The 24,307-nt window shown below is 39.2% G+C and overlaps 2 protein-coding genes across 3 annotated transcripts in view; one reads left to right on the plus strand and one right to left on the minus strand.

Annotated features, from left to right (window-relative positions):
• The window catches only part of LOC119140793 (BDNF/NT-3 growth factors receptor-like), a 62,795-nt gene extending 50,126 nt beyond the window's left edge, over nucleotides 1-12,669 (plus strand). Inside the window, exons 5-8 of the mRNA XM_037372386.1 lie at nucleotides 7,591-7,727; nucleotides 10,614-10,746; nucleotides 12,230-12,529; nucleotides 12,665-12,669. Of these exons, the coding sequence (XP_037228283.1) occupies nucleotides 7,591-7,727; nucleotides 10,614-10,746; nucleotides 12,230-12,529; nucleotides 12,665-12,669 (575 nt within the window). The remainder of the gene's footprint in view (nucleotides 1-7,590; nucleotides 7,728-10,613; nucleotides 10,747-12,229; nucleotides 12,530-12,664) is intronic.
• Nucleotides 1-24,307, minus strand: part of LOC119140817 (BDNF/NT-3 growth factors receptor-like) — a 246,231-nt gene that overhangs the window by 69,051 nt on the left and 152,873 nt on the right. For both annotated transcript variants that reach the window (XM_037372444.1, XM_037372445.1), the window contains 2 exons: nucleotides 21,168-21,340; nucleotides 16,317-16,551 (listed from right to left, as the gene is read on the minus strand). In XM_037372444.1, the coding sequence (XP_037228341.1) occupies nucleotides 16,317-16,551; nucleotides 21,168-21,340 (408 nt within the window). The remainder of the gene's footprint in view (nucleotides 1-16,316; nucleotides 16,552-21,167; nucleotides 21,341-24,307) is intronic.

Below are 24,307 nucleotides of genomic sequence, written 5' to 3' on the forward strand. Positions count from 1 at the left end.
TCGCTGTGCTGCTTTTCCAGCAGATGTCAGGGTGATTGAAGTCCCCTGGCAGATCAGGGCCTTCGAGCACGATGCTTCCTGTAGTTGACGTAAGAATGCTTTGTCAACAGGCTCCCCTTGATTGGGGGTCCTGTAGTAAACACCAACCACGAGGTTCCTTGTTGGCATGACCCCTAATTTTTTACCCATAAGATCTTGACCTTTTCATCACTGTTTTTCAAAACAGCTTTGTGTGGTCAATCCATTTTTTTTATTATTTTTTTTTTACATAGAGGGAAACCCTTGCCCCTCCAGCTTCTTTTGTTTGTTACCTATGCCGCATGCATTGGTATAGAGGCACTTCAGCAGGGCTATCAACCATGTCACCTATTTAGAGGAACACACTCTAATTCCTTTGAGGCATTTCACATGTGTTTCCCTGTTGGTTCCTAATAAATTGGCATCCCCTGGCTCTTCTGTGTTGCTCAAAATTCTGTCCCCTTCCCCTGCTAAATCTGTTCATTAATGAGCTGATTAAAGGCCAGTTACAATTTAGATGCCATCAACTTTGTGATTTCTGTTGTTGACAATTATAATTAGGTGTGTTCTATAACTAGAAGATCCTTTCCAAGAACAATATTAAAAGTGTCAATCAATTAGTTTGATGTTTGCAGCACTATTTTTTCCAACTGCGTTTGGAATGTATTTATGTGTGATGAAAATTGCTGGATTCTTTTAAATTTTAAAGTCACACTTAATTACTATGTCAAAGGTTTTTAAGTTGCATCTACCACAGTTGTATTAGTAGAGCCTTTTGTGTAGAGAAATGATGTGCTTTACTTTTGCCGTTTCACAGCTGGTGGTCATCCATACAGTGTGGCCACCTACACCTTCCTCTTTCTTGTTTCCAGCTGGTAAATAGCATTAGAAAATCTAGAAAGAGAAGTAAATACTTTGTTCTCATTACTGTTTCTGTAAGTGATGGCTGCGATTGCCACTGGTGCGTTAAATTCCTGGAAGCAAGGCATGTCCTATGTGTGGGGTAAGATCACTTGTAAGTCCATTAGTCTTCTGGAGATCACCTGGAGCTCACTTAATCACAGGGATGCAGGATCAGATTCTTTGGGATGTTATATCAAGTTATTAGTTGCTGCCTCTGGTAAGCATTTGATCGCTGAGCTGCTATTACTGAACTCATTGAAACTGAAGAGGTCTTTTTCTTCTAGTATTTTTGTGTAAGGCCTGTCTTCTACAGTTGTCTCTGCAGCCCCATGTGGATTTTTCTGTTGCTGTAGATCTCAGTCTAATAATGCTGGTAAATCTAGCCAATCTGGTCAATTTAGTTAATCCAAGGAACTGTTTTGTGTATGTTGGTGTGGTGCTTGATCTGGTTTTCAGTTTTGTTTATCCTCCCAGCATTGTAATCTTATTTTTCATGTATTGTTTCTGCAGATGTTTTCTGTCTTTTTATTGGTCATATTTGCTAGCTAAATATACTCACCAAAGTAGCAGAAAAGTACATGAGACTAATTTTTTCTGGATTGTATTGGGTCTGGCTGGGATGGTGTTAACTTTCTCTATAGCAGCCCTCATAGTTCTGTGCTTTGTATTTGTAGCTAGAAGGGTGTTGATAACACACTAATGTTTTGACTACTGCTGAGCAGTGCTCACAGCATCATGCTGTCTCTCCAACCCTGCCCCACCCCCAAAGGACAGTAGGCTGGGGGTGGGCAAGAGGTTGGGAGGGGATATAGCCAGGACAGCTGACTCAAACTGGCTAAAGTGATATTCCATACCATATTATGTCATGCTCAGCAAGAAAAGATAAGAGAAAAAGTGTGTTGGGGGGGCATTAGTTATTAAGACACTTGTTTTCCAAAGCAACTGCTACATATACTGAGGCTCTACTTCCCAGGAAGTGGCTGGACATTGCCTGCTGGTGGGAAGTAGAGAATATTTTTTTGTTTGTTTTCCTTTGCTTTTACATGTGGCTTTTGTTTTTCTTTATTAAACTACCTTTATCTTTACCCATGAGTTTTTCATCTTATTTTCTTCCCCCTGTCCTGCTGAGGAGAGAGAGTGATAGAGTAGCTTGGTGGGCACCTGGCAGCCAGCCAAGTTTAACCCACTACCGAAACTTTGCCATGTAAACCCAATACATTCCACCCCTCACCTCTGTGAATCACATATTTTAAAATTATCATTAAAATGCACATTCATCCATCACACAATCTACAATCTTCACAAGCCTCACTTACATCAACAAAAAGAATTCCCCACATCAAAATCAAAAAACATCATCACAACACCAATAAAAGTGGACAATTTACACATACTCTAACACTTGTCCTTTCACCATAATTACAACAAAAATTCTCCACAATTATTCCACTCTCTAACAATGTTCAGTCCGTGTTTTGCCCATTACATCTCCCAATTACTATCCTTATCTCAAATTCCTCGTGCTCCATGTTGAGCGCCACAAAGGACTGTGTCGAGTTGACCTTTGCTGGCTGCCAGGTGCCCACCAAAGCCACTCTATCGCTCCCTCTCCTCGACAGGACAAGGGGAAAAAATATGATGAAAATCTCACAGGTTGACATAAGGAGAGGGAAATCACTCAGCAATTACTTTCACAGGCAAAACAGGCTCCGCTTGGCCAATCATATCAGAGTAGGATAATGAGAAATAAGAACATATCTTAAAAACACCTTCCCCCCACCCCTCCCTTCTTTCCAAGATCATCTTTACTCCCCACTTCTCTACCTCTTCACCCTGAGTGGCACAGGGGGATGGGGAATGGGGACTGCAGACAGTTCATAACACTTTGTTTCTGTTGCTTCTTCCTCCTCATGCTTTTGCCCTGCTCCAGCGGGGTGTCCCTCCCATGGTAGACGGTCCTGCATGAACTTCTCCAACATGGGTCCTTCCCATGGGCTGCAGTTCTTCAAGAACTGCTCCAGCATGCATCCTTTCCACAGGGTGCAGTCCTTCAGGAACAGACTGCTCCAGTGCGGGTTCCCCTGTGGGGTCACAAGTCCTGCCAGAAAACCTGTTCCAGCATGGGCTCCTCTCCATGGGGCCTCCTTCAGGGTACATCCACCTGCTCCGGCGTGGGGTCCTCCACAGGCTGCAGTGAGAATGTCTGCTCCACCATATTCCTCCATGGGCTGCAGGAGGAACAACCTGCATCACCATGGTCTTCACCATAGGCTGCAGGGGAATCTCTGCTCCTCTGCTCCAGTGTCTTGAGCACCTCCTTCCTCTCCTTCTTCACTGACCTTGGGGTCTGCAGAGTTGTTGCTCTCACATAGTCTCATTCCACTGTCCCAGCTGCTGTTGTGGCAGCATTTTTTACCCCTTAAATATGTTATCACAGAGGTGCTACCATTGTTGCTCCTTCAGTCAGTCTGGGAATCAGATAATTTTTTGTAAGTGTGAAGATAGTTAACTACTGAAATAGCATTTTGGGTGTAATGATGGAGTCCTTTCTTCTTGTTTAAGACCCTCTTTTTCTAAAAGCTGCTGTAGTATATTAGCTAGAACATTGACTTGGTGCTGAGAGATCAGTTACAGACTACAGTTTGTATTAATATTCAGTTATTTCTTAATTAGGTCATATCCTTTCTTTGATAGATATAGTGACAGTTTGGCTCTGCTGAGGGCAGTATAAGTTTTCTGTAGAAAACAGTAAGTAACAGCATGAGGACACTGAAAGCTTTCAAGAGTTCAGACATAAGTTTTTATTAATTTCCATTGACAACTGTGTAGCTAAATGCTGTAGTAGCCTTTAAAAATTTCAGCCAAAATATTAGTTTTGTTATTGTGGAAGTCCCAGCTGTGCATGGTGTGAAAATATGAGTATGGCCTAGTATGTCCACGGCCATCAGTTTGCACTAATGATGGTATGTGAAAGTAAATAGCCCACCTACTTAGAGTTTATTACTTCTAAAAGCCTCACATAATATTTAGAGAGACTCAGGTGACATAAATGAGTGTGTGTGTCCGTTGCCTTTTGTTGTGTCCATTTGTGCTGGAGTAAATTGAAGTGACTGCTTATTCTAATCCAGAGCTGCCTATTCCCTGGAACAAAGCATTATTGATGTGAATACGTGTCATGGTTTAACCCACCTGGCAGCTAAGCCAGTTTAATAGGTAAAGCAAAAGCAAAATAAGGAATTCATTCATTACTTCTCATTGGCAAGCAGATGTTTAGCCATTTCCAGGAAATCAAGACCCTATTGTCCAAAACATGGAATTGTTCACACCAGTGTGCAAGAGCTAATCAACACACAGAGTCGAAGGTATTTCTTTACTACAGATTTGCACAAAGCTGGGGGCTAGGTGGTATTCTACAAAGCAAGCCCAAACCTCAGAAGAACAAGAATAATATTATGCAATCTACTTATACATATGTATTTTCCAAACTCTACCTAAAAGATACTCTTGATAATTTGTTATGCACGGTAGTTTTCTGTTGGTCTATATATCTCTCACTTCGATTTAAAGTTACAGTGTATTTTTAATTTACTACACATGTCCGAGGGAGGTGAGGGTGTGAGTCTTTTAGTCATGAATTGAGTTGGTGGTTGCGATCTCCCCCTGCCGCCTTTACATTTCCCCTAGTTACAACCTCATTCTGTTGACTTCTTGTCTTTGTTGCAATTAACTGGCTGCTGGCACTTCCTGGGTTAGGTTGTTCTCCTTATCAGGCTTTTAGTTCTCCTTCAAGGGGACAGTCATTAATACAAAGTTACAGATACATGACTAACCTAACTTCACTAGAAGAAGAGAATCATTTCATGTTGACAACAATAAGATAATGGCGATTGAATGCATAGCTAGGCATCACTATCACAGATAATGGTTACGTGGTGAGACGAAACGCCACAACTCCAAACGTTCTCCCCTTCCTCCTTCCTCCCTATGGCTTTTATTACTGACCATGACATAATATGGTATGCAATATCCCTTTGGTCAGTTGGGATCAGATGTTCCGGCTGTGTCCCATTCCAGCTTCTTGTGCACCCCCAGCCTACTTGCTGGCAGGACAGTGTGAGAAGCAGGAGAGGCCTTAAAGCTGTTGAAGCACTGCTCAGCAATAGCTAAAACATTGGTGTGTTAACACTGTTTTCATTACAAATCCAAAACATAGCCCCATACAAGCTGCTGTGAAGAAAATTAACTCTATCCCATACAAAACCAGTACATTATGAAAACAGATTGTCTCTATGCAGTGAAATAACATAGATATTATACATCTATACACAGTGAAAGGCATTTTTTTTAGTGTACACTTTTAATACATCTACTAAACTGCATAACTCTGTTAGAATTTAAAATTCATTGTAGCAAGTTCTATCCTCCCTTTTTTGAAGAGTATGAAAAACTTTGGATAGATTATTGAAAAAAACGGGACATGAGAAAAATAAATAAAACAGAGTGGTTTTAAGAAGATAATTCAGAAACTTTCTTTTCCTTGTCCTATCAGAACAGGGAACGAGCAATGAATTTGAACAGAGACAAATTTCAGAACTGATATAAGGAAATACTTTTGCATGCAGCCTTGATAATATACCTGTGAAACTCATTGCTCCAGAAAGCTGAAAATTATGTCATGGCTATCTTGCGTGATATTCTTATGCTACCATATAAACTTACTGTGCTGGCAGTATACAAAAGTATGCAAACCTATTGTCTGATTGCTTATATAATTTGCTGTGTACAAAGTTCTTTAAAATGTGCATCCATATAAACGGAACTGGTCATCTAAACCCCCTGTATTTAAACGAATTAAGATATGAATAAATTCAGCTGGATTAGAAATCTTTATAATTGTGTAGGTGTCAAAATGCTACTGATTCATATAAATGGTCTCACACTACACTGAACACATGTATTGAACATATGTTTCTGTTAGGGAACATTGGAGTTTTTTATATGCAATATTTGTCAGTACAGGTTTTGCTGCTTGGTCTCACTGCTTTACTCCTAAGTTCAGTGTATCACCTTTTCTAGATATGTCTTATGCTATTATCTTCTTTTTTCAAATACAGCTCAACTAGTGTGTGTTCTGCTGTGGTGCAGTCTGGGTACCACTTGAAATAGAAGCCAAAATGGTTGTGCATTAAAGTTCACCAACACAAAATATACAACCAGAAAAATTAATCCCAAAGCAATTATTTTATGTGTTTCTTTCTTACCCACCTCTTATGACTCGGAAAGGGAATAAATTCTGTTATCTGAGAGGATAAATTGCAAGTCAAACTTGCCTGGAATTGTTGATGAGAAATGCCTCATAATTGAGGGTAAGGATTCTTACAATGTGTAGGAGCTCCAAATGATGGTACAGTATCTCTGAAGAAATATCCAATATGTTATGTAATTATTTGCTATGCAAATAAATATGATGTGAGGTCTTGCATGCCTAAAGTCTTTTGACATTCCTGGCAATATTTTTGAAGAGGGCCAGACCCAAAGTAGTCTATAATGTGTTGGGGTTTTGGAAGTACTCAGCATATTGGTGCTGTTACTCTTTTGAAAGTTCCCGTTGCTTTGGGTGCTGAAGAATGAGAAAAATGAGATATGAAGTGGTGGGAGAGTCCTGGCACTTGAAAAAGCTAGGCTGGCTTACTGGTGAGTGGTATCATCTTGCAGCTTTTCTTCTTTCCCTCTGTTTTGAGGGCAATAGCTAAGTCTGCTGAAGCGCCCTGGATAGCAGGCAGCTCTGTGCGGTTGCTGATCCTCTCTTCTGTCCTTTCTCTCCTCTGGTTTGATCTGTTCAGGGCCTTGTTTTCCTCTTGTGCACTTTGTACTTGGAGATCTAGGTTTTGCTGTGCTGTCTATGAGCTCTGTATATGAGAGGGAAGGCTTCAATCTCTTATTCAAGGGTCCTCAAACTTTTTAAACAGGGGGCCGGCGCACGGATGAAGTGGCAGGAGGTCATCTGCGGCTGCTTGGTTTCCCCCCCCAACCCCCTGCGGGGGGGGGGGGGGGCGGGGGGGTTCTGTAAATACCGGGGGCCGGATCGAGGACCCTGGGGGGCCGTATCCAGCCCGCGGGCCATAGTTTGAGGACCCCTGTCTTATGTGATACCATGGGGTAATGGGATTTTCATGTTAACTGTAGTAGAGAATAGTAAGAATACCACAATGTGAATTAGTCCCTGGAAAATAGAGATTTCATTGCAACTGCTACAACAGAGATAGACTAAATTTAATGTGTTAAAAAATGAAGGGATCTTTTTTTTTTTGGATGTTAAAACCTGAAGTTAACTACTATTTGTCCACCTAAAATATTTACCTCTATAATTAGCTTAATGTATTTCTGTATGCTAGAATGTTTCCTTTGGATGTGAAATGAAGGAGGCCCAAAAAAATTTATGTAGCAGCTTAAGGACTGTATTTATATATCTCCAACAATGCTGTTTGTACTTCCTTACTGAACAATAACTGACCACAGTGAATTTTAAGTAAGCAGTGATTTTGATTGCATTTATACATTTCCCATAGAACTGAGCAGTATCTATTTCTGGCAAACACAAATATCCATGTGGTGGGGTTTTTTAGGGGGTGTTTTTCGTTTTTTGTTTTATTTTTGCTTGTATCATAGACTTGCCCTCAGCAAAATTAAGCAGTTACAACATCACCGTGGTGGAAGGAAAGAACATCACATTGTACTGTGATACTACTGGAGGGCCGCCCCCTAATGTATCCTGGGTGCTCACTAATCTTGTTTCAAATCATGAGGTAAGTCTCATATTCAAATACGTGGTAATTCAGAGACATCTGCCAAAGGGTGAAATAAAGCCTTTTCTCTAACTTTAATTAACTTTTTATAAAAAATATGAAATAGTAAATTAATGTTAGGATTACATTTATTTCCAATTACTTTCAATCCATGGTGACTGCTGCAGTGCTTTTGGAAAATCACAAACATTCATTCCTCGAGAAACTGATTTGCACTTAAGTTTTTGGATATTCTTTTGTAAATGAGAGTGCTGTAATTTCATGGAAGTAATGTAGTGAATCAGGATACTGAAGCTTAAGTACTTTCTTATTATCACAAATACCTGCATAGAGAGAACAAGTCCAATCTAATTGTGAGAAAAGCTTTGTCTCTCTAATTTTATTATATTTTTAGGTTGAAATCTTGGTGTGCTGGAACTTTTGTTGCAAATATTAATTACTTTGTAGTTTGTTTCATTTTCCGTTAACAAAACAAAATAACAAGATAGTCATGAAAGCCAAAGTCAAGGTTTTACTATGGCAAAATTTTCTTATGATGTATGAAATTGTTTCCTCAATAAACCCATCCAGACAGTGGGAATTTTGTTTCCTGAGATCCTGGTGTTCTGTGGACCTGCCTTAGACTGTGTGCGCAGTGGGTATATACTGATTAAGTTCTTTCTGATGGAGATGTTGATAAGAAGCATTTAAACAGGTCTTCAACATGCAGCTGTTGACCTCCTAAATTGCTGTTATTTACATTGTGTAAGACCCTCTGTTATTTACAGTTTTATGGCATCAGCTCCCCTGCATTCATGAGAGTATAGACTGCCTAAAGCTTTCTGGCCTGTACAAAATGTGTGATGTGCACTTCCAAAACTGTTCCTGCAGTATGGAAGAGACAGGACCTCTGGGGTCTCTTAACCTCTGCACTTTCTTCACGGAGGTCATTACATTAGGCTTATGTAGAATTTGACTAGCCTGTCTTTCAGCTTTCATAAGAGCTTTGCAGAGCTCTAGTTTTATTTTTCAACTTTTCTCTAATGTGTAAAACTACCCAAATGCATCAATTATCAACAAGAACAAGAAATTAAAACAGTTTGAGGAATTTATGCAGTTGTGTTTTTTTATATTTCTTTTTTTGTTGTTGAGTCATGAGCTAAGACAAATGTGGGATACTATTCAAAAAGTAAGATCATCTCATTTTTTAACCTCCCTGTCTTTCAAATACCATGTTCAGTTTGCTTTGAGCTTTCCTGAAAAGCTTTTTTATCCTGACATAACTTTGTGAGAGAGGCTTATAAAATAGCTGTTAAGCACAGTAGTCTTTTCAGTAGCAGAAGAATGAGTGCCTTATAAATCTCATTTGCCATTCACAACTTTCCTTTTCTGTGAGTGTTGGTTTTGGTTTCCTTTTTCTCACTTTAATGTCTTTGTTTCTGCCTCCCTTTTCTTAACCTTCTATGCTGCTTCTGTCTGGTTTTCTTTCCTGTTTTACAAGGAGAAATGTTAGCAAAAGTGAAAACCATTCTTCAGTCCTGGAACATTAACCACACTCTCAGCTTTTATGCTGATGTATAAGTTCATTAATGTCAGTTAGATTTTTCTTGTTATATGTTTCAGCCTGAGCCTGCAATTGAAGCCCTGTAATTTGGAGAGTTGTACATGGAGAAGTGTGCATTGGGGTGTTGTTTTTTCCATTCCTCCTGCCCCAGTGTCACAGTGAAATCAATGGGATGTTTGACTTAAGTGGATTTAAGGTGTTATCTCAATGTTTAAAATTCTGGTCCTGCAATCCTGTATGCAGGAGTGTTCCCACATGTCCCCATTGTCTACCACTGGAAGTCACTGTGGTTTTACAGGTGTAGCATATCATTTGCTTGTGTTCAGTGCAGCATCAAAGCATATGTGTACAATAAGTATCCCAAAAGGCATTTTTTAAACAATCATCCTAATTGTTGCTCATTTTCCAAATTTGTTTTGGTTCCTTTCCTTTTTAATAAAACAATCTTGCATTTTGTGAAAAATTCAAGTATGGAAATAGTAATTATTTGGCTGTAATTATAAAGACCTCACTTAACAGAAGCTTTAACAACTAGCTTTGCTAGCTGATAATTTTTTAAAAATCTTTGTAATTACTTTTTTATTTGTTTTTGTAATTAATTTTTGTAATTTATTTTATACAGCGTAGCATAGCTGCATATTTAATATAGCATTTAATGCACTGAACTTTCTGCAAATCATAATTCTTACCTCAATTAGCCTAGCCTGTGCTCAAGCACAGTAAAACAGCACTTGGGCAGTAGTTCAGTTAGTAGAAGGGACTCTTGTGGGAGGTTCCATGATAACAAGGAGCTTTTAAGAGACATTTGGCTAAGGAGGAGGGAGAAGACATGTTGTCAAGGTACGGTAGAGCTCAGAGAGCAGTAGTAGAAGACATGTCAAGCTAAGTGTAAATGAAAGAGATAAAAGGAATAGTAAAGCAAGGACTGAACAGAATATAGGAGGGAATAAAAAGATTAAAGAGATTAGAGATAGACCATAGAAATCAATCATGAAACTGAACAGAGGGATAAGCAAGGGAATGGATGCAAAAAATCAACCCACATTTGTGTAGAGAGAGATAGGTGTCAAAAGAAGGGAGAAACAGAAAGTGACATGGTAGAAAAATGAATGAGCATTTTGGGCTTTAAATCCACCGCTACCGATGGTTACAATTGGTTCTGTAGGTGTGTTGCATCTGTTTGGATAAGACACCAAAATAATGCTTTGATTAATTGCAGTTTGATACAGCTAAAAGGAAGGGAAAATGGAAAATGCTTTTGAACTGTGGCCAATAGTTCCCCCCTCTCTCCATTGTTTCTTTATACCATATTTGGCACATCCATATTTCTTGATCATTTGTAGAGTGACACAAGTAAGAATCCTGCCTCACTAACCATAAAGAACGTTTCATCTGTGGACAGTGGACTGTGGATTTCTTGCGTAGCAGAGAATATTGTGGGAGAGGACCAAGCCTCTGCCGAGCTCACAGTATTCTGTACGTAAGCAGGCTAAACCACATTGGCAATAACTATTTTGGGTATAAATATTTGTTGGACACACAAGTTGTTGAAACAGAAACACCTTTTAAGCATGTGAGCTATCTATTACAGTTAATTCTGGGAATAGCCCAATGAGCAGTTGTTATTTTTACCTTTTTCTGCTCTGAGTTCTTCTGCAAAAATTATGTTTCTAAATGCTTTATCTTCCAGTCTGAGCAATCTGTAAGTAAATGTCTGAAACCCCAAATACTCAGTTGTACTGTCAGTGTGAACAGATTTGTAATGGTGTGCATATACATACACACTGTCTTAGGAATTAAGAAACATGAATGCATCAAAAGCCATAGAAATTATTTATAATAAACTACAATTTATTTTTTTTTTAACTAAACCAACAATTGCTTTGTTCAAAAATTAACACACTTGCATTATTTGTTCTGCCAGATATAAAATTATTTGTCATAGCTTTGAATAATTATTTGTCAGGGCCAAGGAAGGGGGAAGGGACGTGTAGTATAGAAGTATTGGGTTCTTAGATCTGAGATTCCAACATGAATTCATTTTATGTGAAATATGTTTTCACAAGTTGCAGCCCTCTGTTTAACTGAAGATGGGAATGGAACACTTCGTAAATGGAAATTTATTTTTAGCATGTGCTCAGGACAGTAAACTTAAGAAATCACTCTACAAGCATTTAAAATGTTTTGGAGGTGGAAATTAGATATGTAATAGCTATGGAATGGGACAGAAACTAGAAATGTTTGAACAGTGTAAATGAGATTGTGAGATTGCCACTGTTATGAATGATAAAAGGGAGTATAACTAGATGAAATCAAATGCAGTTAAGAATGAATATCAAGGAATATTTCCTAACAGTGAAATAATGTGCAAGGTGTTAGAATAGTGTCCTGAAGGGAAACAGAAGTCTATAAACTTGAGGCATTTAGCACATTTGAACAAAGAATGAGAAAATGTACAGTAGAAAATGGTCTTACCCTGACAGAAGAATCTAGGGAATGAAAATAGCTGTTCTGGCCTTGATCCTTTTAAAGAAGTCACCTGAAAGTTTGGATTCTTAGCTGAATATATTTCCAGTACTACTTGCTTTTGGCTGACTTAAATATTTTTAATACTGTTTTGTTCTTTCAGCATTCCTCTGTGCCATTTTTTCAGCACAGTAAAGCTAAAATTTCCCTATCTCCCTTCTCAGTGATCTGGTAACTGAACTTTCCACACCTTGCAGAGTATGTGATTTAATGGGGGTTCACAGTTTGTCTGAAACTAGTTTTTTTTCTTTCTAAAGAATGGCTTCATTTCAGTTGTGAGCATAGTACCCAAGGCAGAGCAGGTGGGCTTCCTGTGTGAGTATCCTCCATATAGGTATAATTCCTTCAAGTAGTGTATTTTAGCACTGATAGCCTGAGAAAACAAGATGTTTGGTATATTGTGACGTTATTCACTCTTTTTTCCCCAATATAGTTGCACCAAATATCACATTTATTGAATCTCCAACCCCGGACCACCACTGGTGTATTCCATTCACTGTGAAAGGGAACCCTAAGCCCACATTGCAGTGGTTCTATGAAGGGGCTATACTGAATGAGTCTGAATACATCTGTACTAAAATACATGTTATCAATCAAAGTGAATATCACGGCTGCCTTCAGCTGGACAACCCTACCCATCTGAACAATGGTGCTTATACCTTACTAGCAAAGAACGAGTATGGAGAGGATGAAAAATGGGTTAATGCTCATTTCATGTCAGTGCCTGGAGATGGTGAGTATAATTATTATTTTTTTTATGTTAGCAATTGTAAATTGACATGAATGTGCAGACAGTGCTCCTGGACAGCTTACCTATTTTGGAGGAAGCTTTTTATATACGTTTTTTCTCTGAATGAATGTCTTCAAGATTAGTTGTAAAGTAAAACGATATTTTTTTTTTACATTTTCTTCTTGTTTATTCCTTTTCAAGGGAGGCCATGCTAGTGCTATTTAAATCCTCCCTTTGAGTAACGATCCTCAGTGCTAGTAAGGCTAGTAAAAGATTGCTGGTTTTGAAGTGTTTTCTTTAGCTTCAGTTCTGATCCTGTAAAGCATTGAGTACCAATTCAAGGACTCTGCAAGTTTTCTACACTGTGCACAAGTGCAACCAGGCAGTGTATCCAAGGGCACAGGGAGTATGCCTACATAGCATCTAGTGCATTGATGCAAAATCAGCAATGCAGTCCAACGAGTTGAGGATAATATATTGTGTAGGACACTAGAGGGAGATGGATAGAAAACAAGTAACCCAGAGGCAGGATGGACCAGCTCTCAGGTCCTCACAGACATTTAGACATCCAATTCCCATTCATTTCAGTGGAGGTTGGGAATCTGCATGCCTAGGAATACCTGTGTTCAAAATGGTTATCTTCAAATGTATGCATCTTATGCTACTCTAAAGGCTCCTGTTCAGACTTCCTAAATGCTATGTGAGCAGTCTCAAGGTGGACTAATTCACTGAACTGCAGGGACTACTGTAAGTAGTTAATGTACATTGTGGTTTGATCTTTTCCCACATCTTCAAAACCCTATTTGAAGTGATCACAGAAAAGTTTTTTTATGACCAAATATTGATCAAGCTCTTGCAAACTTGAATTGTAAGCCTAAAAAGGGTCTGAAATAGTATCTCTGCATGCAAGAACAAATATTAGCAAAGTGGTTGTTCCCATGCTTCAATGTCAGTACTTTAATCCACTGAACAGTGCAGATGAGTCACATTATTTGTATGTCCAAAGGAAAGATGGCAAACCCTAATTGTTGAGGGATAGGAGTCTAAACAACAAACCCCAGACATCAACAAAGTAAGTAAAATCCCCTAGTGAACCTGAAACTTATATTCACAGCTGGAAGGTTATTTCTCTCCCACTCTTCCCTGAAGCATCTCTTAACAACTGAGCTGATTCAACATAGAATGTCATTAACAATATAACAGTGAACAAGGACTGGGGATCATCCTTATCTTACAGAAGCAAATTATAAATAGTCACCTTGGGCAAATCTAACATCCTGACAGGGAGGCAGAAGCTCAGAAAATTGATTGCAGTGTATTAATAAACAAAACTACCAAACCATTTCTTGCAGAGCATTTTGGAGCTATAGAAATCCTTCCAATAAACATCAGATAAAGCTGTCGAAGTGGGGGGAAAATTTCTTCTATGTATGTGATTAAGCCTGAACAGTTAAAAAGACTTATCCTGCTGCAAAAAATCAGGTATGGTAGGTCAGAACCATCCCAGTGTCACTGCTGACAGTTTCATTATTTAGGTCTGCCATGGACATAATTCTCCAGGCAATCATCTGATAAGTCATAATAGCCTTGACTGTTTCCTGACCATCTTCTGACTAGTCCATATATGGCGCTAGCAGGGCAGGCCAAAGTCTCACATGCTCAAAATCTCTAACTTCCAGCTTTTATCAGTGTGAAAGATGGTGGCAAGGCAGGCTGTGGCTCTGTCCCTCTTCTTGTGCCAGCCAAAAGCCAGATGGAGTGTGAGGGGATAGAGAAATGGTCCTTCTTGGTTTTCTCACTGTGCAAAACAAGCAACAGCCCAAATTTAAGTTCCATATCTATGCATCATACTTCAAGCTACTCCATCGACTTGGATGAAGCCATGCTACTTTACACTTTCATTCATCCCTCCAGACACTTGTCTACCTCTTTCTCCCTTCATCCACACTTTTGTCTTTTACTAACACTTTTCTCCACTTTCCTGCCTTATTCCTTCTCTCATATCCATTATTGCACCCTCTTCACTACTCACATTGTCCCTTTCCTTCTCTCTCTCTTCTCCCCGGACCCCACTCAGCTTCCCTCAGTCTCTGGATAAGAGAAGACAAAGTGACAAATAGAAAGGGAGATGTGGGAAAAGGAATGTTGAATCTGTTTTCCCCATGACTAATTGGTAAGGGATCTCCTGTGGATAACTGGCTAGCTGAAAAAGTTCACATAGACATAGTCCAGCTGGCTGAACAAAAATGCACATCGCTCTCAGCTTATCTGAAGTAAAGCAAAAATACACTGTCTTTGGCTGTTCTTGTTACACAATAACAGGAAGATTGTGGTGGGAAAAGAATGTTGCAGGTGGGAACAGATAACTACAGAAGAGAAACTAGGGGCGGGCTTGGTATTTAGGCAACTAACCAATAATGAGCTTAACTTTTGTAATATGTATGAGCTAATTATAAGAAGGCATAAAAGGTGGCTGTAAGAGACAATAAACGAAGTCTGCTGATCACTCATATTGAGTGACTGTGTCTTCCCTCCGTCGCGACAATCTCCCTGTCTTTATTTTGAGCCATGATAGTTTTCATCTTATTTTATCCCTTGTCCTGTTGAGAAAAGGGAGTGAGAAAGTGGCTGGGTGGGTGTCTGGTGGCCAGCCAAGTTCAACCCACCACAAAAGGTGATCCCTTTTCAGGCATCACAGAAACACTGGTGCCAAGTTTTCTTCTTTTCTAGACACAGCAGCCCAATTAAGGTCGCTAAGGAATAGACCTTCATTTTATCTATAAGGAGTACACTGGTAACAAGTGATGCAGGATGCAGGTACAGAGAATGTATTTAAAGATTCTGAGTAGCTAATGTTACAGAATAAAACTCTAGAATTTATAAAATAATGGCTTGCCCATGGATTGCCTCCCCCATGCTACAAAAACCTGATAGCTGCCACTCTTACTCCAGTTCCACCCATGAAGTTATACACATGGTATTGAACAGCAAATGCTGTAAACTATGACTTTCCACATAGTACAAAGCCAACAGTAACAATAATAAACAGTGTACACAGTCCTGTCTACCCTAGAGATCCTAGAAGCCCTTTACAAACTTCACAGATCATTTTATGAAAACTGAGCTCAAGGAAAATGGCTAGGGCCAGAATATGAACAAGCACCATTGGCTATTCTTACCCACCACTGAATTACAGACCTCACCAGGGTGACACAAACCAAATGTTCAGCCATAAACAGTAAGACTAAAGAACTGGCTTAAAGTAGGAAATGCTTGCTGTCAGCAAGTAAAATAACTGTTCCGTCCAGTGCTGCTGACCGTTATATCTATTTAAGTAAAATGAAATATTATACAATAACGAAAAGTTACAATTTCCATTTGTCTTAGAAATGTATAAGAAGATATTTTAATATCTTCTGAGAGTCTGGCCAAATTTGATTACCGTCTCTTCCTTTTTATCTGCTGCTTCTTCACTACAGCCAAGCAAACATGCCAAATTTCTCCCCAGAGTAAAAGACTGTTGTATGATTTATTAATAGAAAAGAAAGTCAACATATATAAACAACAGGACATGCCAATCTTATTCTGATTAACTCCCTCCAAATTTACCAAAACTAATACCAAACCTGAGCAGTTACCATGAGTATTTACTCAGCACCAGCTTCTTCATATGCCAGCCCCTAAATCATCTCACAGAGACTGTCCAGTGTAAAAGTAGAATCAGTCACATGAATGCAGTAAGATGACTGAACAAGACCTCAGTTATTACTGATTATAGCAGTTCACTTACCCTATAGTAGTCTGTGCTGTACACATCTCTAGACATCCCAAAATCCCCAATCTTCACCAGCAGGTTCTCACCAACCAGGCAATTCCGGGTAGCAAGATCCCGATGCACAAAGTGCTGTGATGCCAAGTAAACCATACCAGCTGCAATCTGCTGGGCAATGCGAAGCATCTGGGATTGAGTCAGTTCAGCAGGATGGTTGCCTTCTGCCATCAGTACTGCATCTGGTCCGTGTGCCCTGCACCAAAATACAAGCCAATGAAGTAATAGGCCACTTTTAAGCTAGAGAAGTGAAAGGCATTAATGGGCCCTAAACCACAAAATTGTCTCACTCGAATATAATGACAAAAAGGGCTATAAATTCATTGGTGAAATAGGGGAGAATTTGCCTCTTCAATTTTTTTCCTTTCATTGTTTTCTTTTATAAAGAGTGTTACACAATGGGTAACATTGCTTAGGGAAATAAGGCAGATGGTTTATAACAATATATCTCAGTCCTAAACTACCACCTTTCTCTTGTTCTGTTCCAATAGCTAACTTCCTAGCTAACTTCCTTCTCACATGCCATCTGAGAAACAAGTGCAGCAATTTTAGATTTATACTTCTAATTTCCCATCCATATGCACAGCACAACAATATTTTTGCTGATTTCATCACTGAAGGCGAGTTCTGCCCAACACAGGAATTCTCGACAATGGGAAGAGGACAAAAACAGTCTAGTTGGAACAACTAAATAACTTCAGAAATAGGAGTTTTTCAAGATCTAGTAATCCCTTCAATCCCTTAAAAGATATACTCATCAACTCCTATACACTCTAGGGAAAAGAAAACCCTTCTGCATTTGGAAATCCCAACAAAGCACTATAATGCGTGCTTCACCTATCTTATCAGTGTCGCTTCAGTGACATTGATGTGCCACAACAGTGTCACATACATGTGTCACATCCTGGTACCTTGAGGATACAGATATCAGCATGCCTACATGTACCATTTTATGGCAAGAATTACTAGCCAGTACTTAGCCAATTAATGACGTCATCTGACAGTTATTCCTCATTTGATACACACTATAATATTCTGAATAGCCCTTTTTATCCATTCCATTCTTCTGGTTTTACAGAAGCCATTTTTTATTCCATTCCTTCAGACTAATCCTTCAGTGACCACCTCTGCCCTTCTCTCCTGAACTTTTTTGAAAAAAATAGCCTAGAACTTATTTTTATTTTTTTCTCAGAAGTCCTTCCTTCCTACAAAGAGGAGTTTCAGAGTCACCTTTCTAATCAATAGAGGTGAGATGTAGCCTTTATTTGTATCTTGGGAAAGGGTACAGGAGTTTGGAAGAGTTTAAAATTAAACAAAATCTGTGAGATCAAATCTGACATTGCCTATTAGAAATATGATATCAAAATTGCCCCAGGGGAAGAACTTCCTGAGCAGTGACAGATGAAGGAGGGTGTGTAGCATTCCTGGGATTGCATCTGATACTAGGCAAAGAAGTTATCTGTACTTGTTCTGCCACAGGTAGCCATACAGTTGTTTCTGGGAGGGTGGGGGGAATAAAAGGGAAGATATGTGTCGTGGTTTAACCCGTGGTTTAACCCTGGCCGGCAACCAAGCACCACGGAGCAGCTTGCTCACTCCCTCCCACCCGGAGGGGTGAGGAGGAGAATCAGAAAGGAATGTAAAATTTGAGGGTTGAGATAAGAACAATTTAATAATTTAAACAGAATAAATAGGTAAGAACAACAATAATAACAATGACAAAAACAATAATAATAATAATAACAATTATAATGGAAAGGTGGGGGAAAAGGGTAAAATCCAAAGGAAAAGGGAAAAACAAGTGATGCACAGTACAACTTGCTCACCACCCGCTGACTGATACCCAGCCAGTCCCTGAGCAACGATCCCCCCCGCCCCAGCTAACCCTCCAAGTTTATATACCAAGCATGACATCCCATGGTATGGAATGCCTCTTTGGCTGGTTCAGGTCAGCTGACCTGGCTGTGTCCCTTCCCAGTCTCTTGTACCCCCCCAGCCCTCTGGCTGGCAAGGCCCAAGAAACTGAAAAGTCCTTGACTTCAGTATAAACATTACCCAGCAACAACTAAAAACATCAGTGTGTTATCAATACTGTTCTCACATCGTAGCCAAAACACAGCGCTGTACTGGCTACTAAGAAGAAAGTTAACTCCATCCCAGCTGAAACCAGGACAAGATGAAATTCCCAACCAAGACTCAGAGGCAAATTCCTATTGAAAAGCATTGCACCTCTTCATTGTACTGATTTTTTTTTAATGACCTTTCTCAAGCATGAAGCTCCGAGACTGCTAAATTAGAGAGTTCTTAATCTTTCACTAGTTTTCTTGAGGAGATGGTCTGTACCTAATGAAACTTTTGGATTATTTTAATGCATCTTGCTTATCTTTGTGCTGGCTATGAATCAGGAGCTCCTCAGTATCTGCAATAGGCAGTAACATTGACAGATATTCCTTTGGATCCACGTGAGTCTTTGTTAGCCAAAACAAGCACAGAGCAGGCATGACTTTGAGTCTGTGTGGTCCTAGATCTGAAACAGCCCTTGACTGCACATAGGCAGCAAGCACCTTTGTGTTAAATTTCAGATTAATTTTTCCCTGACAGCCTTTGGTGGCACTGCAGGGTAAGAAATACAGGTTTTTACAGCCTGTTTGCAACTAACCTCTGATCTGCAGCACAAGCTGCAGCAAATGTGAGAGGAATAACAAATTGGAGCTTAGGTTAAACAGTTTGCCCCAGTATAATCACTTTACATTATAAAGACAAGGGCTGATTAATAGTTTAAAAAAAGAACTAACAGGGAATATTCTGTCTCCTAAACTACCTTTCTGTACAAGAATTCAAAACCAGACTTGGGAGATAAGGCCAATCCAAAAGTATTAAAAATAAGTATTTCTCATGATGACAATGAATCAGCTGCAAATTTGGCTTGTTCTAATGGAAATTTGGTGCTCTGAAAAAGCACTGAGCTGGCATCTTTGAAAATTGAAGCTCTCTTCTGATCCACAGCAGAGGTCCAAGGAGGTAAATGCAAATGCCCCAATATTGTCCTGACAATATACTTAAATCCTCTGCCAGAGAGATAAACATCCCAGGAAAAGTAGTGTTTGCTCTGCATCCTCAGTTCAGCCCCTGATCTTCCTGTCAACCCTGCCAGCTCTGCCAATAAGGGAGGATGCTAGCTGATGCCTTTTGCTTTTATGATATGGCTATTTGATCACTGGAGATTAGGAGGACAGCAAACTCCTTTGACAAGGCTATCAAAAATGGTGAGACTACCAGTCACTATCAATTTCAGTCAGATACAAAATCCAAACCCATTTAAAGGGACATTAATTTGATTGCTTTTCAGCTTTGTCAGTAGCACATATGAAACAGATATCTTTCCAAAATGGTGGTGTCCCCTAGTTATCCTTAGGCAGAAGCGATCTCAGGACATTGAAATGCCTTTGTGATACCCTGTTGTGGTTTAACACCAGCCGGCAACTAAGCACCACACTGCCACTCGCTCAGTCCCCCCCCCCAGCAGGATGGGGGGAGAGAATCAGAAGGGTAAAAGTGAGAAAACTCATAGGTTGATATAAATACAGTTTAATAACTAAAAAAAAAAAAATAAATTGCAATGAAAAGGTAAAATAACAAAGAGAGAAAAATAAAACTGAAGACGACAAGTGATGCAAATGAAAACAATTGCTCACCACCAACCAACCAATGCCCAGCCAGTCCCTGAGCAGTACCCCCCCACCAACCTCCCCCCTATTTTTATTGCTGAGCATGACATCATATGCTATGGAATATCCCTTTGGTCAGTTGGGGTCAGCTGTCCCAGCTGCATTCCCTCATAGCTTCTTGTGCACCCCCAGGCTACTTGCTGGTGGGGTGGTATGAGAAGCAGAAAAGGCCTTGGTGCTGTGTAAGCACTGCTCAACAATAACGAAAACATCCCTGTATTATCAATACTGTTTTCAGCACAAATCCAAAACATAGCCTCATACTAACTACTATGAAGAAAATTAACTCTAGCCAAAACCAACACATACCCTTTGATGGAAATTATATAGAAGACATTGAATGAACCGTCCCATATACAAATGTTTTATATAGGTGCTAACGCTGTCTCTTAACTGTTTAATTGTATGTCAAGTGCAGGCTAGAAGAAATTGTACATGTACAAGGCCACTGGACATAACTTACTGGTTCATGAGTTACCTATTCTTGTGAACCTTAGGTATTACCTATTTATTTATAACTGCTTCACTACCAAATTTCTATTTGAGATGCATGTTCCTGAATAGCTTTTAAGAAAAATCCCCAAACTAGCCCTCAAAATGTAGTAATTTCTATTGCACTGAAGTTTCCAAGGTGCAAAATTTTCTTGCTACAGATTAATGGTACCCTTTCAAAACACTGAGAGGGAAGTAGATTCTCAAAAGCTTTTAGACACCTACAAACAGAGATAGGTACTGAGTAGGATATTCTCAAGTGCTAGCAGAAAAGAGGCAAGGAAACAATTACTACTGCAAGTTTTATAAACAAACATTTCAGAATATGCTGAAATATACTGAAAACACTATTCCTTTGGTTCTGACTCTTTTGGTGGAAAGTGGATTAACTTAATAGTACTTCCAAATAGGTAAAGAAACAATAAGCCCCACGTCACACTACACAAGATGAATCAGCAGTGTTGCACAGATTTTCACTCTTAGGTGTCCACATTTTTCAGTGAGAGCAGTTAATTTGGCATTAAGTACCAGCAATGCCTACTTTCTCTGCCCACTTCTGACTTTTCAGCACAACACATGTTGGTGGATTTACCTGAGGAATTTGTTAAGATCTCCATTCTTCATATACTCAAAGACCATGATGAGTGGATCACCCTCAACACAGACACCATAGAACTTGACGATGTGCTCATGTTGCAAGTTAGTCAGCAGCTCTGCCTCACGGTGGAAGTCCTTGCGGGCATTGTCACTGGCATCCTTCAACGTCTGGTAAAAGAAAGAAATATGTAAGGAAGGGGAGATGTTCGCAGAAGGCAGAAAACATGTGGGAAGGCATAGTAAAGGTAAAATAAGTACACTACTGTGTAAAGGATGGAGAAAGTACATTCTTAGTAACTGTTTCAGCAATGGAGATGAGATGCAATTGCAATCAAATAATAGTGGTACAGTTTTCATTCTCCTGCCACACCTCATCCCATATGTTTTTTATTGTAAGAGGATGCAGCAATACTCATGATCTTATTGTACCAAGTGTTTTCCAAAAACAGAACAAAGAAATTAATCTTATTTGAAAAACATGCTAGTACATAGCTGATCTATGACCTTTAGCATTTAACTCAAGCAAAAATCTGGTATCCTATTGGTATTTACCTTTCTTGTAAGTTCCTTAAAGTAAAGATTTGTTTGCTTAAAATGCTTAGCAGTAATGTAGATTCATTTGTTATTTATTATTAATGTTGTTGCTGATGTTGACCCCTACAGTATGCTATACATTAGGTAGATTTATAGAAGGGTACAGCCCTGGACCACAACTTACAATCTGAGACCTTAGCCAGAAACTCCTTTGGAATTCAGTAATTCTACTCATAAGATTAAGCATATGCATAAGCAACTGGAGGTTCAATCTTAAACTGATGGACAGAGAAGAAGTAGATGCAGAACAGAATTTGGGGGGGTTAATTTTATTTTTTTCCCCATTTATATAGATTAAATGGGAGGCTTAAATGTTGTATAATGAAATAGTGCTAATTTAACTCCCACACATAGGCAGCTTTAGAGCCCTTCTCAAGAACTACACTTCATGAGCAAGGAAATACTTTCATGCACCAAAAAGCCCCAATTCTGACACCAGTTTAAGTAAGCAATAATCATAAATAGCAATAAACCACTGCTATGCTCTACCTTAAAAAGGTATAGTGGTTAATTCAAATAATATTTTTAAAATAGTAAGAGAATGGTAACAGGTTACCAGTGCTTGCAAATTGTTATTCACGGAAAGTGAACTTTGGGCTCTCTACCTCTGTACTTTAAGTACAATTAGACTCAATGCAAAGGAAGATGAGACAAAAAAGTAGTTGCTTTGCCTTAACTAAAGATGTTTCTCCTGGTTATCTAGTTATGTTATTTTCTATCCCCAATTCATATAGAGAGCGTGGGACCAACCACACTCATGAGAACAGACACAGAACAAGTTGATGCAATGCAATGGTCCTACCAACAAACCCAGTTCTTAGCTACAGCTACAGTAATGGTTTGTTCAAGGTTTTTCTTCAACAGACACATTTCTATCCACTTTTGTAGTATTATATGTATACATGTGCGAATGAGGGGCTAAAAGACAACTGTCAGAGAAAGCACTTGCTTTATTTATGAAATTGCAACATAGGTCTCAAAAAAATGAACAGTTACCATAGTAAGGTCTAGATGGTGGGACAAGGAGCAGCCACCTAACAAGTTGAGGTTTTTTTCCCTGTGGATTTCAGGCTCTATAGATCCCAGAGGCAATAAAAATCTGTCATGCCACAAACACCCCTTCTCTGAGGGACCGTCCTGTGTTTTCTGGCCCAGAGAGCCTCTTCCACAAGTTTTACTACTAGTGATGCAATAAGGATTTTGGCTGCTTTACAACCTATGATACAGCACACAGAGCTATATCCTCTAAGGTGGATATCATATCATCTCCTCACCTATGGTCCCCACAGAGTCATATCTGAACCAGGTAAGAACTGAATTGGAACATGTCTTCCAAACTTTCCAAGCTCTGGGGTGATGCTTTAACATAATACAGGCACTGACCCACAGTCTAATCTACATATTATATAATGGAATCACCATTGAGAATTCTATTGCCACTTGAGTTTCCTCTGATGGTTTAATGTATAAAGCAATTGGACTGTAATACTTCTCAGTAATACAACTAAAAAAACAATTCATATTAAAAACATTTTTAGATAATAGCAACCTGGAGGAAAAAAAAATGACAAGGAGAAACATAGGCTCATACTCTTTCCAACATAACCTTTCCCTGGAAAGACAGTAAAAATGCTGAAAACTTTTTCCTGTGAGGCTGGCATATTTTATATTTCAGAAAGCACTTTTCATCTCACAGAAACAGCAAAATTATCATATGAAAGAGCAGTTGCATGGCAATTACACATTTTCTGTCAAACAGCAAAATACAGAAACGTCTAAACCCAGGTATAACCAAACAGGGTTTCTGCTACCAAGAGGTGATTGAAATTTCTGTTACTCAACATTGTCAAGTCCCTTTTCATTATTTCATGCAGCACACAGAATAGACAGAATGCATGAGAGAGCTTACATAGTCAGGCAAGGAGGACAGTGAAAAGAACAAAAATTAATAAGCATACAGAATTTACATAGAAATGACAGAGTAATGCATTTAGCATGTTCTCAGTGCAAGGGAAAAAAAACCCAAATAAATCTGTAAGAACACAAGTAATATAAAACATAATAATAATAATAACAACAACAATTATCGTTATTGACAAGTAAACTAAAGCTTTAGCATGCAAAGGACTCTCACCAGTCCATGGGAGTTTTGACCGTGTAGGAACTGAGAGACAACTCCATGTACATACAACCCTACTCGGCCAGCAGCTAAAGAGGAGAGACGTGCTGCCTTGGGCAACAGAGGGACTCCCTGGCTGCTACAGAAGCTCCACAACCATTGAATTCAGGCTTTTCACACTTAATAGATGGACTGCCACCCCACACATATTCTCCTCTATGGGATCTTTCTCCAGATATCCACTTAGAAACTAGTCTCTGCAGATCTATGCTTCATAGAGTGCAAACCTGTAGCTCCTCAATCCATCTCTACTCGATTGAGCTGTATCTACAAGTAAGTCAGAACAAGAACAGGGGAATTTGAGTCTCACTAGCATCAGTATAATTCAGTAATGAAATTCTCAGGATACCTTTCCTTTACAT

Source organism: Falco rusticolus, chromosome W (genome assembly GCF_015220075.1).
Source record: "Falco rusticolus isolate bFalRus1 chromosome W, bFalRus1.pri, whole genome shotgun sequence".
Taxonomy (NCBI): Eukaryota; Metazoa; Chordata; class Aves; order Falconiformes; family Falconidae; genus Falco; species Falco rusticolus.